General features: G+C 41.7%; 2 protein-coding genes across 2 annotated transcripts in view; one reads left to right on the top strand and one right to left on the bottom strand.

Moving 5' to 3' along the window:
• The window catches only part of LOC117423031 (EEF1A lysine methyltransferase 4-like), a 37443-nt gene extending 33456 nt beyond the window's left edge, over positions 1–3987 (top strand). The window contains exon 4 of the mRNA XM_034038376.2: positions 3802–3987. Within this exon, the coding sequence (XP_033894267.2) occupies positions 3802–3987 (186 nt within the window). The remainder of the gene's footprint in view (positions 1–3801) is intronic.
• Positions 3988–8443: 4456 nt separating this feature from the next.
• Positions 8444–12128, bottom strand: LOC117423172 (calcium/calmodulin-dependent protein kinase II inhibitor 2-like). The gene is made up of 2 exons (XM_034038659.3): positions 11617–12128; positions 8444–10215 (listed from the first exon to the last, which is right to left on the bottom strand). The coding sequence occupies exons 1-2, from the start codon at positions 11780–11782 to the stop codon at positions 10145–10147; spliced, it is 237 nt and encodes a 78-aa protein (XP_033894550.1). The 5' UTR covers positions 11783–12128; the 3' UTR covers positions 8444–10144.
• Between the last annotated feature and the right edge of the window lie 3148 nt (positions 12129–15276).

The raw sequence follows: 15276 nt of genomic DNA, 5'->3' as shown, positions 1-15276 counted from the left end.
ACATGTTAGCATTGCACAGCACCACTGAATCAAATCAAAGACAACGGACATGTTAGCATTGCACAGCACCACTGAATGAAATCAAAGACAACGGACATGTTAGCATTGCACAGCACCACTGAATCAAATCAAAGACAACGGACATGTTAGCATTGCACAGCACCACTGAATGAAATCAAAGACAACGGACATGTTAGCATTGCACAGCACCACTGAATCAAATCAAATACAATGGACATGTTAGCATTGCACAGCACCACTGAATCAAATCAAAGTTAGACAGCTTCAGGGGGAAGTGAGTACATCGAAATGCTGGAACAACAAACTATTACAACAAGATATTTCTTCATAACGGTGTCTTGAATTACTGATTACTTTGTGTGAGCTCAATAGAAACCATTGACATTTCTGTTATAATGCTGTATGTAGTAAATGGATTCAATGTACTGTGGCACTTGATTGAAGAAGCTGATTGTTATTTGTACTGGCAGAATGAGTTAAATTGAGGAAGAGGGAGAGTAAATGTAAAATAGATCTAATCTAATATTGCAGGTCGGAAAAGTAGTTCAATAATTAAAACAACCCTCTGAGAAGGCTCCCGGTGGAACTGGGCTACAGCAAAAATAGAGTTATTTCAGATGAAAAGAAAAGAGAAAAATATGGATACAATTAGCTGTGCCAACCTCTGGGAGAGCTGGGGTAGCTCAGTCGAATTTGAAATGATAAGTGGAGAGCTGGGCACCATCAGAGAAACTGTGCTGGGAATGGACTGGGTTACAGTTACACTCCAGTAGATATCTCTACTGTACACTGTATATCTAGATGATTCAATCTCTCCAGTATAATGATCTCTACTGTACACTGTATATCCAGAAGATTCACTCTCTCCAGTATAGATATCTCTACTGTACACTGTATATCCAGATGATTCAATCTCTCCAGTAGATATCTCTACTGTACACTGTATATCTAGATGATTCAATCTCTCCAGTATAATTATCTCTACTGTACACTGTATATCCAGATGATTCACTCTCTCCAGTATAGATATCTCTACTGTACACTGTATATCCAGATGATTCAATCTCTCCAGTATAGATATCTCTACTGTACACTGTGCATCCTCTCTGACAGTGTGGGTGGGAGTGTGATTGCTCTTTGATGTATTATTTAGAGTTGCTGGTAATTACAGTCTTCAGTCCTCTCTCTGCAGTCCTCTCTTAATCTTTGCTGACAGTTCAAAGCATGGAGCTGTCGAGATCTATACAGCGTGACCTGCAGAGGCCAGCTAAAACAAGGCAGCTTTCTGAATGAATGCTGCGAGATGAACTTTATCAATTATGGATAATACACATCTCTTCAAGTGCATGAATAAAAATACCCTCTTCCACTGCCGGTTAAGAGAGGGAGGTTTCGATTCTTTTGTTTGCAACGGATGACTGCACTGATTAGCAGCAAACTTTAAACTGCAGAGCCAGATCCTGCTGAGTTACGATATACTTGTGGCTGCTGTAAAGCAAAGGATGGACTCTCCTGTAGGCACTGGCATGCGCCCTGGGCATGGCATCAGAGAGGTTCTGGATCACATCCTGCTCCAAGGGAAACACTTTCACTCATCCCTCATATGTGTCAACTGAGCTATGCCATTGTAAAAGTACAGCAAAGTGTAGTATAGCATAGTGGAGCAGGGTTAAACATGATAAAGCATGGCAAATGCATAGTGTACGCATGGGAAATAGGGAATTACTGTGCAAATATAGCATTTCATAAGTCATGTGAAGCATGAGTGCAATTGCATATCCATCCATGCATAATTACAGTATATTGTTTCATTGTCTTTGCAGTGAAAGGGGAGTCATAGAGAAGGATGTTCAGTCTGATTAAAGAAAGATATTCTGAAGCCTTGGTTATCACTATTCTAAGATGCAGTGCATTGTTTATTGAAATATTCTGTATTCAGGTTTTGAATCCGATGCCCTAGGGAACAGATGCAGGATCAGTGCATTTCTGTGGAAGTAATACAAGTTATTGTAGAACACAGTTCAGATTCTTTGTTTTTCTAGTATTTAAGAGTAAAGCTGTGTGAGACACCTGCAGATTAGGTGCCACATGTCAGTTTTCAGTCCCTGCAATACCTTAGCTGTTGTTGTTTGCACAGAGTTCACTGGACTACTACTTTTCAAATGCAGACGTATTGATGTGTGTTGTTGTTTAGTTTTTCCACTCTGGAAGAAAACAGGACTAACTTTTGGTGTTTGTTGTAAGCTTCTTTCTTTTGTATTCCTCAAAGCTGTGGCCGATACCCCAGTTAAACTGGTGGGAGCTTTAGCTTTGTGACTGGTGGCTTGTACACTTCCATTCGGTAAGCGGTTCTGTCAGCATCAGAGCCTCAGCCTTGCACAGCACATACACAGATCTTCATGGGACTGATTTCTTTCTTTTGCTGTAACTTCTTGAGGGATTATGTTTGGTCATTTGAATACCACATCCTTTGTCTCTGTCGGTGACCCTGGATAAAACAGGGAACTTGTTCAGTGATTGGCATTGTGAATTCTGCACCTGCACAAGGACTTCACTTAAAATAAGGAGTCTGCTTTAAATACAATAAAAAATAAAATAAAAAACACTCTTGTTTAAAAAGATTTTTGGCTACAAAATGTGTATTGCAGTTGTTTATTCTTAAAAAAATGTGTCAAATAATCCAGTTTGGCCAGATACCTGCCCAGGGACTCGTTGAGGCTGTCCTCCAGACAATAGCACTGACTCACTGGGCAGCAGTGTGGAGTAGTGGTTAGGGTTCTGGACTATTGACTGGAGGGTCGTGGGGTCAATCCCAGGTTGGGGACACTGCTGCTGTACCCTTGAGCAAGGTACTTTACCTAGATTGCTCCAGTAAAAACCCAAATGTATAAATGGGTAATTGTATGTAAAAATAATGTGATATCTTGTAAAACTTAGTAAGTCGCCCTGGATAAGGGTGCCTGCTAAGAAATAAATAAATAACAGAAAGCTGGCTGCATTAGCCCACATGTGCACTTGGATTCAACAGTGTTTTAAAATGCAGTTTTTATCTGGCATTATTGATTGCTTTGTGTGATTTCTGGCAGATTTGCTTAAAGTTCATTACTTGTAAAGAATAGTTAGGAGGGAATGAAGCGTTTAATGTGTCTAACCAGATTGTATTTGTATACACATGCAGTGTCTCTAATTACGATAGGAAGAAGCAGGAGAAGCATCTCTGAGTCCCAGTGTCAGGCTGCAGGCTGCAGGCTATGAGTGCTGTGGGATGGAAAGAGACTGATTTCAAATTCACTTTTACACTGAGAATAAAAGAAAGAAAGCATCCCTTTTCTCTCCCAGCACGCTCTGCATTGGCGTTTCTCTGCCTTGGAGTTGTTCAAAGATTCCGCCGACATGGAATACAGCAAAGGTTCCGCTGACATGGAACACAGCAAAGGTTCCGCCGACATGGAACACAGCAAAGGTTCCGCTGACATGGAACACAGCAAAGGTTCCGCCGACATGGAACACAGCAAAGGTTCCGCTGACATGGAACACAGCAAAGGTTCCGCTGACATGGAACACAGCAAAGGTTCCGCCGACATGGAACACAGCAGTCAACTGTTTCTTTCTCTTAAAATTGGTAATCCCAGTCGACTCACAAGGAGCAGAGAACATAAGAACATTTTGGGAGCATGAAGAGGCCCATGGAGTCTCGTCCCCTCCTAGCAGATCTAATTGCTGTTGTTAGAGATCCTCGCTGTGTCTGCTTCTGATCTTGCTCCTCTCTTCTCTCCCCAGGTGAGCAGGGTGCTGAAGCCGGGCGGGCGATTCATCTCCATCACCTTCGCTCAGCCTCATTTCCGTAAGCAGCGGCACGCGTGGGAGGAGTTCGGCTGGTCTGTCCGTCACGACGCCTACGGCAGTGGCTTCCACTACTTCCTGTACGTCATGATCAAGGGGGAGGCCCTGTCCCCAGAGGAGTGAGTGCTGCAGTCGAGGCTGGACGAGGGAGAGGGTCTGCAGCCCCCCCCCCGACCCTGCAGATCCCAGACACTGAGGACTTCCTCAACAATATCCAGGTCTGAGGCACAGGGGCCTCCAGAGATATACAATTCCCACCGAACATAGATACTACAGGAGGGGTGTCCATGTCTCACCTGAAGGACCCCATCACCACTGACCAGGACTGGGGGAAATCAAGCAGAATCAATCAGAAGTACAGTTTCGATGACCGTTGAAATTAACGTTAACTCAATGGACAAAGAGTATTCTTTCCCTAACTAAGATGGTTCAAACCCCATCACAGACCAGCTTCAACATGCATGTGGGGGTTGACATGCTCACTATAACAAACAGAATTCCCTGCATTATTGAGGGAGATATCATCTGACTGGGTACAGTGTAGCCATGTGATTGTCTCAGATATGTAATATATTTGTTTGAGTGAAATGGAAAATGAAGACTGAAGTGATTCATTGGCTTAAATATAGCCATGCTGAACTGTGGCTGTGAGGCGAAAAGCCATTAATAAACCACAAATCATTTCAATTTAATTCTCCACTCAAATGTAATTACAGTCTATTTTTAAGACAGAAAATGAGACTTCTTTACTTGCATTTTCTATCCATGCTCTTTAAAACTGGTACAATGTGTTCATTGTTTTTAAAGAGATGATGTGTTTATAATTATGCAGAGAATTGCACCATTGCAAAACAAGTCAGAATCTATGAAATCCAGCTTCATTTTCAGACTGCTTTTTGGTGTTTTTTTTTGGTTACCGTTTGTCTTCCTGTTCAACAGATTTTTCACCCAATAGTGCCTAATTTGAGAACTACAAGTGTTGAGAAGAAAGCTCACACAGAGCTGAGACATTTTCACACGCTCCATAAGTGCTGGAAACATCAACAGGAATTGAGTGTTCGAGGACATTGAAAAGATGTGCTGTGTGAATGCAGAGATGAGGAGTATCGTACAGCATTGTGCTGTGTGTGAATGCAGAGATGAGGAGTATCGTACAGCATTGTGCTGTGTGTGAATGCAGAGATGAGGAGTATCGTACAGCATTGTGCTGTGTGTGAATGCAGAGATGAGGAGTATCGTACAGCATTGTGCTGTGTGTGAATGCAGAGATGAGGAGTATCGTACAGCATTGTGCTGTGTGTGAATGCAGAGATGAGGAGTATCGTATAGCATTGTGCAGTGTGTGAATGCAGAGATGAGGAGTATCGTACAGCATTGTGCTGTGTGTGAATGCAGAGATGAGGAGTATCGTACAGCATTGTGCTGTGTGTGAATGCAGAGATGAGGAGTATCGTACAGCATTGTGCTGTGTGTGAATGCAGAAATGAGGAGTATCGTACAGCATTGTGCTGTGTATGAATGCAGAGATGAGGAGTATCGTACAGCATTGTGCTGTGTGTGAATGCAGAGATGAGGTTTATCGGCTTCATGCTGCGTCGGCATCATGCTTTAGATGCCTTCAGAGAAAATAAAAAATAGTTTGCTGTTTTGCAATCTCTGTTTGTAGCCTGTTTCTGAACTGTAAAGGATTTGTAAAATCCTCTGCTGTGTTGCTGGCATGCTGTAAAAAAAAAAACCTGCTCCCATCAGAGAACGTACCAGAATCTTCTGTGCTTGGATCTTTCCAAGTGGCTTTACTCCCAAAACAGCAGCTGCAGGCTAGATTCAGTGCAGCTTAATGAAGGGAGGACTGCAGCTTAACAGGGCTTATACAGAGCAGGTAATCTGCATTGAACTGCACACAGGCATCTCCTGCACAGTCCAGATGCATCCTTCTGAAGATACAGGGTGTGGCCACATTATTAGGAAGTGTCGAGCAATACATAGTAGAGGACACATCATGAGACAACCTTATGCAAAGGCGCTGGTGACTGCTGGAACATTGCCTGCAGGACTAGGACAGCTGACCTAACACTGAATACACAGGGACTGGTGCACCTGAACAGTGAGCAGGCAGTGAGACAGGGTGGATCTTTATTAATAGAGGAGCACTCTGCAGTGCAGACCAAACATCCCTACAGCCAATGTGAAAATGAAATACGAATAGTCAATGTGTCAAAGGCAGTGTGGAAGTATCAGCCCAGCCCATTTGAAGGATGCCATCTGTGCAGTGGCTCTCTGTGAGAAAGCTGCATTCTGCCGTAGTTACGGTCCTGTCTCCTTGATGGTTTCCATGTGTATCTGAAAAACACTGCAGGGCCCATCGCTCTGATCTAAGAATCCTTTTGATCGTCATTTAATTTCTCCACCTGCCAAGTTTCAATACTCTGGGCTGAATGGTTCTTAGTTTAAAACTTGCTGGTTGATTTGATCAGTCTGTACCCAGCCAGGGTAAACCATAGCTGAGAGTATTTTACAGCACAGGGTAACAGCAGAGATTGCATCAACCACCTCCGTGGGGTCTGTGTTAGAACTAGCCCTGCGTAGACACCAGAACAATGCATGTTTGTTTACGTGTAATGTACAGTATGTGCAGGTCATGTTAGCATCCTCAGATAAGCACCATCAAGAGGCATTTCTTACAGCAAGGTGAATAATCTGAGGAGAGAAGGCAGACCCCAGTACTGCATAGCAAACCCAAAACCTTGATCTGTAATGAACAGGCATTACTGCATCCTGTAAGATATTCCCTTCATCTGTTCCATGACTGAACTAAACAATGATCTGAATTGTGTTGCTTGATCCAGTCTTTGCAACTTGTTTGCTTCCAAACATTGCACCAGCAGCTCTACTGTGAAACCAAAAGGTTTAACAATTGAACATAAATCTTTAGATTTTAAACACATCTTAGTGTTTATCTTAATTGTTTGATGGACATACGGTGTTACCAACTAATAGCATTAAATAGGGAAGTACTGTATACAAATACTAAAACGTGTCTGGAATATGTTGCATGAGATGTTGTGTTTAAGCATTGGGATTGTGTGTGTGTGTGTGTGTGTGTGCGTGCGTGCGTGCGTGCGTGCGTGCGTGCGTGGTTGTGTGCGTGTGTGCGTGTGTGAGAGATATATATCTCTACAATCAAAATGTCATATCTGTTATTTGCATTTAGGTTACAAATGAATACAGTGATGGCTGCTTCCATTACCCACAGTACTGATGTAATCGTACTGAACTGGAAAACACATACTGTATGTTCAGACTCTGCTCCTAATGTTATTGAATTTCGATATTTTTCTCTCTTTTGTTATATTTAAATGTTGCTTACTGACATTCTAGTGAAACGTTAACCTTTCTATAGTTTCCAATCAAATAATATTACTTTCTTTGTTTAATATTATATTCATTAATATTGTATTCATATTTGTGTTTATTACACGTTTTGCATTTTGGCACATTCCTTTCCATATATGTATTATGGAACAGTACAATATATTATGTAACAATCGCGGTCCCAGCAGTACAATCCTGGAGAATTGTAATACAGATTTTATTTTTCCTTGACGGAGAGTACCGTCGATGCAGAGTCTCATATCTGTGTGTGTAATTGACAACTCGTAAACACCTATAAGCATTTTCTTTTAGTAAACTAGCGCTTTGCACTTTTTAAAAATGTGTTTTGCATGGTCAGAAATAAAGAAATGTCCCGCTGCTTTTTAATGCATAGAGAGGCACATTGTGTTCATGTGCGCCACGAACCCGAATGATTCATCCCGAACCGCTTTATCAGTCCGAGTTCGCTGGCCCCTCGGGGGTCGTTACACTTCATTGCATTGTGTTATAGTGTGTAACTGAGACACATTCCTCAAACGTGTTGTAGCACGTAGCACGTTCATTTTTCTGTGACAAATTCAGAGCATAACCTGCATCTATACATTACATTTAGACTTCACATTTGCGGTTACCAAAATTAGAGTACATTATCATAACAATATAGTTAAAGAGAAAATTAAAATAACGGGTATGCAGTTAAAAGATGCTCCTAAAAGTGTCCTCAAATGAAGACAATGGCACTTAATGGGTTAATAAAACCAAACGGATACGGGGCTAAAGTGTGATTCCTCACTGCCATTCAGTTGCAGTGTGTTTGAGTTCAGTTGCTTGTCATCTTCATAGGACATGTAATGTGTTATTTACTGTTGCCGTGTATGCTGGTCCTGGGCCTCGACGATTGGGGACGCTTTAACATGGTCATAGTTTACAGGATTTAAATAGACCCTAAAGAGTCTTTGGGGGTTAAAAATGTGAAGGCACGTGTCAAAATACCCCCCACATACACACACACACACACACACACACACACACACACACACACACACACATACACACACACCACCGACCCCCACACACACACACACCCACATACACACACACCATCCCCCACCCACCCACAGACCCACACACCACCACCCCCCCAGACACACCTTGTAATGGGACATACAGTAATATAATGTGTGCAAAATAAATACAGCCCTCGAAATATTCTTTCACCATTTATTAATTCACCAAATACAGTGAAAATGGCATTGTAATTTACAATGAATCATTCTCAGAATGTCATGACATTATTTTTGCTTCATTATAGTCATAAAATGATGTTTTATTTTTGAAAATATTAAGGTTTCATGCACAACAAACCATTGTATATTTATTTATTTATGCATTTTTTTTATTTCTGTATTTATTTTCTTCAAAAGAATAGTACAAAAGAAATCAAATAAAAAACAACAGCTTTTAAATGTCCACAGAATGTGTCAGATGTCAGCGAGTTATTAAATCACACTCGTAAACAGTGCAGTTTGATCTGCCATTTCTAACAAATCCATCAACAAAGCTCAAGTCACAGTATAAGAGTTATCAATAATAGTTTCACATTGATGTGTGCAAAAACCGACACATTCAAAAAGTCTGTTTTCACATTTCCAATACTGAGATAGAATGAATTCAACGACAACAACGAGTATCCATTACTACTGTATATCTGACGGACGCGACATCCTGACCACAAATACAATAGTCTGCTGATGAATTGATTATAAGACTTAGACTAGCATATAATTTTACTTTTTAAATATTAATATATAAAAATACAAACATGAGTTTTGTTAAAAAGAAGCGTGCCGGGGGTATGAATATTGGCACCTAAGTCGACACCAGGATCGGATTGGGGGGGGGGGTTAAATGGACAACTTTCTTTTTTTGTGCAAAATCAGTTTTTTCTTTGTTTTTTTAATGATTCATTTTATACAATCCCTGCTGGCGTTTTGCTTAAACAAATCTTCCTATAGTTCTTTATTTGGGACACGACGGGGCTTTACTGGTGTTTATGATGGTGGAACGTGAAAAAAATCTGAATAATAAATTCAGTTCTGTACATCGGATTTCATCTTATAACAAAAACAACAGTAATCCTTACTGGCGTTCAGTAAAATATGTTGCTAGAAAGACGACTGCTAAATAAATAAATACATGAAGTATACATTGGACTCCTTTAATCAATTATTTTTCAATAGCATTGTTATTTACTCGACGGAGCAGCTCCATAGTAATACACAGTCTCTGCGTGCATTCTCAAAGGGTACATACAGGTCTTAACAAAACGCTCAAGATCTGAACTGGACGGGCGTCTGACCTGCCCGTGCGTGATGGAAATGCCGCTCTCTCGGTTTGGAATGCATTCGGATTCGGCTGGTGCTGAAATGGACAGCTCTCTTTGAAAGCGGCTTTGCTTTTGATTAACCTTAGTTATGCATGTATCGAAATTAACTTGAAGCTCATGAACTGTACAGCTATGGAATGGTGCTTACAATGGTTTCAGCTTCCAGTTCATTCATTTTTTTTTACAGCTCATCTCGGAAGAAAAAGATGGTGGTTCTGAAATGGCAAGTCCATCCATCGCAACATATCGGCTGAGGCGGAAAGACAGAGCCGCTCCGGTCAGACACCCCATCATTGTTTCTGCGCAGTGATGATTTGAAGAAATCAGTGTTGGTTTGGAGATTTGCCAGCAACCCCAACAATCCCTCTTTCGCTTTCGCTCTTCTTTCCTCTTGTTTTCATCTTTCATCCGCCTTTCTTCTTCTTTGTTTCTCTTTCTGTTTACAATCCACGAACACACGCACAGCCAAAAGTGCTTTCAAATCGGTTAGGAAAAAAAAAACGTGTTGTCAGTTTGTGTCGTTTACACGCCGGGCGAAGACTTGTCTGTCATTCCCTTCAGCACGTCATCTATTCTGTCATCTTCAACAACCACTGCGGAGAGGAGCGGAGACAAGAACACAAACACAATTATTTCGATTCGGTTATGCAACTTCACATGGAGCTCATCATTGCATTTCAGAATGAATAATAGCATTGGAACTGCCGCGATGATCAGCTTGAATTCTTATTTACGTGTGCCTGGAAGGGAGGGTACTTGTATGTGTACTTTGCTTTAATAGATCGCTTCTACAGGGTTGCGTTGCTATAGTTTGTGTGTATGAGTTTCTTAGGAAGTGCAGGCATGAGAATGATACCATTCAAATCGCTGTTCCAATAGAATGGAGCAATGCGGTGATCCTTTCTTTAGGAATGCACAATCGCCACTGTCAAGAGCAGATTCGTGTTTGATGTTTGATGTCATTAAGACCCTGAAGAAGCGCTGGACTTGATTACATGCCAGTAGCGCTCTCGAAACGGTGGAGATTTCAACAGGGTTTTTATTATTATTATTATTATTATTATTATTATTATTATTATTATTATTATTATTATTATTATTATTCCTTTGCGAGTTTAAATAACTGCACTCGAATCCCCAGGTAACAAGTCAGTGCTGCGCTTTGCTTCGCTTCGCTTCGGCGACACGCTGTTACTCTGAAGACAGGAAAGCTACGGGATAGCTTCATGTTGTCATTGACTAGGTCTGTTCATCAGTCATCAAACCCGCCTGAAGTGGAATGAAACATGTTTGATTTATTTATTTTACAAGAATTCCGCGCGCATATTGATGCATTTACATAAGATTTGGGTAAATTGTAATAACTTTTTAAAAGTGCTTTCAGCTTGTTTAAATATAAAAGCTTTTCTTGCAAATCGACGGACTAATACAAATACGCATCTTTATTGCACTGTACCAGTAGGATGGCTGTGAATTGATTCGCTTTCATGCATTACGGCTTAAACAAGCCCGTACTGATGAGACTGCTTTTGCGCAACTGATAAACAAGCGGAAACAAGCGACATAATTAGCCTAATATGGGTGATTCATTTTGCATTTCGACTATCGTTTTCATGGCAGCCTGCTGTTGTTTTATATACAATAGGTAGCTCCTGTAGTCTGCGTGCCCGGAGCGACATGATATTCTCGCAGAAACATATCGCCTGCAGGGCAAGCTGACTCGCAAAGATCCGATTCTATCCATCATCGATTCATTTTATTGGGCTTTTCTTTTTTGTTCGTTCGTAGTTAGAAAAGAAACCCAGACATACATAATGTGATAGCATGCTGCCTGATCAAGATAGTAATAATAATAATAATAATAATAATAATAATAATAATAATAATAATAATAATAATAATAATAATTAAACGGGTGCCTATTGAGCTGCACTGTATCAATATTTGATCGACAGCATCTATTTAACATCACCATATTATGGCTAATCGCTTACCTCGCTTGGCTCTGCCGATCTGTCCCAGCTTAGGTGGTCTCTTGGGCTGCGACCCCCCGAAGAAGGTGTTGGTGTCTTGCAGCCGACAGCTGAAGGAAATCTGACTTCCACTGTCAGTTCCGTAGCCAGCCATCTTCCCCTCGCTGTATGGCATGATCTCAGACATTATGGCACTACAAGTTTGGACAGCCGGACAGAGAAATACAAAGCTTGTTTTGCGAGGCGGATCAGGGATGCTAAATTGCACTTTCTTCTGCAGTTCTCCAAAACTTCTGTGAAATATAGACCTCCTCTTCTCGTTGTCGCCTGTGAAGACTCTGCAGTGTTCAGTTACAGTATCGGATGTATAGCTGCCGTGCCCTCTCAGGTTACTGTCACCGCCGCCGCTCTTGCTGCTGCTGCTGCTGCTGCTGTGAATCTCTTGCAAAGACAGAATGGAGAGTTCGCGTGTGCGCTCGAGATATCTTCTTGGAGAGGTCTGATGAGAAAAGTGGGAGACCCCGGGATCATAAAGGAAACCTGGGCGGAATAGTGAAGTCATCCATCCGGGTTACAGCGAAAGGGGGGAAGAGGGAGGGGGGGGGGGGGGGTCCGTAGGCTAGGAAAGAAATGAATCGAGTGACATCAACAGGCGAGATAGGAATAGTAATGAGAACTGCAGCAAAATAACAAGAAGCAATTCACACTCCAATTCACACTCCAATTCACACTTCAATTCCTGCAAGCGAATGAAGCTGGAGGGGCAGCTGTATTATTATTATTATTATTATTATTATTATTATTATTATTATTATTATTATTATTATTATTATTATTATTATTATTATTCGTAGTGTCATTATTATTTATACTTCTAGTTTATATTAACTTTAAAAAACATAAGAACATAAAGTTTACAAACGAGAGGAGGCCATTCGGCCCATCTTGCTCGTTTGGTTGTTAGTAGCTTATTGATCCCAGAATCTCATCAAGCAGCTTCTTGAAGGATCCCAGGGTGTCACCTTCAACAACATTACTGGGGAGTTGGTTCCAGACCCTCACAATTCTCTGTGTAAAAAAATGCCTCCTATTTTCTGTTCTGAATGCCCCTTTATCTAATTTCCATTTGTGACCCATGGTCCTTATTTCTTTTTTCAGGTTGAAAAAGTCCCCTGGGTCGACATTGTCAATACCTTCTAGGATTTTGAATGCTTGCATCAGATCACCGCGTAGTCTTCTTTGTTCACTATTTTTTAATGGGGACTGTAGATCTATTACACACAGATGCAGCATGTTGTTTATTTTCTTTACAATTATTTAGCGCCGATGCATTACATCAAACATTCGGCTGCATTCCGTCGTTTAGAAACTGAAGCGCTATTACCGCTCACAGTGACTGGACATTAAAACTACAGTACCCTCGACTAGTCGAATCGGTCAGTGTGTACATTAACGCAGGGATAGAAACCCATTCTGCTTAGCAGGGCCTCGCTTTCTACCTCTGTGGGTTTCAGATGAATCACGTTGAATTTGAACAACAGCAGCCACAGTGCTGTAGTAGGATCTCGGTTGGTAGGTGTTTCTGGGTCCTGGGTAGGTACTGGTGTTCCATGAAAAGCCGGGTGTCTGCCCTGGCTGCCTGGAAGGCCTCGCACCCACTGACACTGTTATGGCAGGTGTTTCCAAAGCATTCTCTTAATCCCTGTACGTCACCTGCATATCTGTGTATCTCCTTATCAGCATGCGATGCAAATCCATGAACAATAACACGGACATGCTGCCATGCAAATAGAGACGGAGGGAGGGAGGGAGAGAGAGGGAGTACACACCCATGGAAAGTGCACAGTGTTTTTTGTATTGGGAGGACTTTCCAGTAGGGATGATTTATCTCAGCAGAGTGGTTCTGTGTGGGAGGACGCCGGATATGCACGTCAATAGAGTCTTAATGATCTCACGCAGTATTGTGTTCGGGTCTGACGGCTGCCCCTGCAGCGCCCGCTTACCGATTGTGCGCTCACAGCAGCGCCGCCTCTGCAGCCCGATTGCTTGATTAATGAGTAATTAAGCTGTATCTGCAGGTAATTAATTATGGGCAAGTTTAGCCAGCATTACAAATGCATGGGCTATGGCTGAGATGCGCCTTACAATGCAGTGCTGTATGTAACCACTGCGAAACATTCATTGGACGGGCATGTTAACACCGTTGCTTTCTGTTTGAAAATGTTATAATATTCCAGCAATCTGTTGTCAGAATGCGAAGAAAAAACGTTGTCGTAAAGAATGCGTCGCTTGGCTTTGCAGAAATGGGTATTTCAGACACACACAAAACCAGTGCATCGTTGTGTTTCTGAAATACAGTAAGAGAACAAAGGGTAGTTGGAATTGTGGATTATTGTGTACATTCGTTATGTCCATTTGCATTTAATACTAAATAAGCACTAGAAAGAACGGCGTAGTGTCTTATATCCGCTATTCATTTATAAATCACCTGAAGAGCTTTTCATTTATACGGTATACCATATCTTCGAAACTGAATCAATTACATTGTAATAAATACTACAGAACTACGTTTAAATAACAATGGTTCTTTATAGAATCTAAAACAGATCAGGGTTCCAGAGAAAGGACTGGGGATCCTCTGGGGTTTGGCTGTTTCTTTCGTGTCCTCCTACTCGCGCTCCTCTGCGTCAATTACCTGACTGAGTTATTCAGGACCACGGACAGCGCTTCAAAACGCGTCTGCCGGGCACGCCGCCCTGGCCACTGCATTGCTGTATGGAGTGTAGCACTCTGCTGCCTGTAATCTCCCTATGAGAACTGTCAACATGTCTACTCATCGAGAGAGAGAGAGAGAGAGAGAGAGAGAGAGAGAGAGAGAGAGAGAGAGAGAGAGAGAGAGAGAGAGAGAGAGAGAGAGAGAGAGAGAGAGAGAGAGAGAGAGGGGGGGGTAGATAGAGAAAGAGAGAGAAGGAACAGTCAAAACAAAAGGCGTTCCAAACGTAGTGATATTGTTAGTCAAATATCACAATGATGGTCAGCCCGATATACAACATATGTATGTATATATATATATATATGTATGTGTATATATATATATATATGTATATGTACATTGGGCTGACTATTATTGTGCTAAGCCTGTAGTGGTTGACACACTACCGAAGAGCTGAGCCACGGATATGTAAGAAGGAGCGACATGAACACACAAGCACATGCGAGTATATCAGATCGCTAATGATTTCCTACACTGCTGCTTGGGTGGCCTTGGATTCTATTCTTGACGTCACTTAAACAGTAAGTAGTGGGGTTCTGAAAAATACAGCGTTACACATCCCCACGTGTTACTACAGCCGTTTCAATAACGTGCCTGTCATTTTCATTTCCATTGTTAACATCCTGACAGCTTTTACAATTCTAATGTCGGTTTCAAAGCTCTTTTCAGAATGGTTCTTTTAACACTGACGCAGATAATGGTGAAGCTAATTTCGGTACAGTGAAGTGACCTGGAGAAGCGGGTCCACGTAGTTCTAATTTCGGTACAGTGAAGTGACCTGGAGAAGCGGGTCCACGTAGTTCTAATTTCGGTACAGTGAAGTGACCTGGAGAAGCGGGTCCACGTAGTTCTAATTTCGGTACAGTGAAGTGACCTGGAGAAGCGGGTCCACGTAGTTCTGCTGACCC

Source organism: Acipenser ruthenus, chromosome 17 (genome assembly GCF_902713425.1).
Source record: "Acipenser ruthenus chromosome 17, fAciRut3.2 maternal haplotype, whole genome shotgun sequence".
NCBI lineage: Eukaryota > Metazoa > Chordata > Actinopteri > Acipenseriformes > Acipenseridae > Acipenser > Acipenser ruthenus.
The sequence above is the reverse complement of the archived record's forward strand: the minus strand, read 5'-3'. Positions and strand labels throughout refer to the sequence as shown.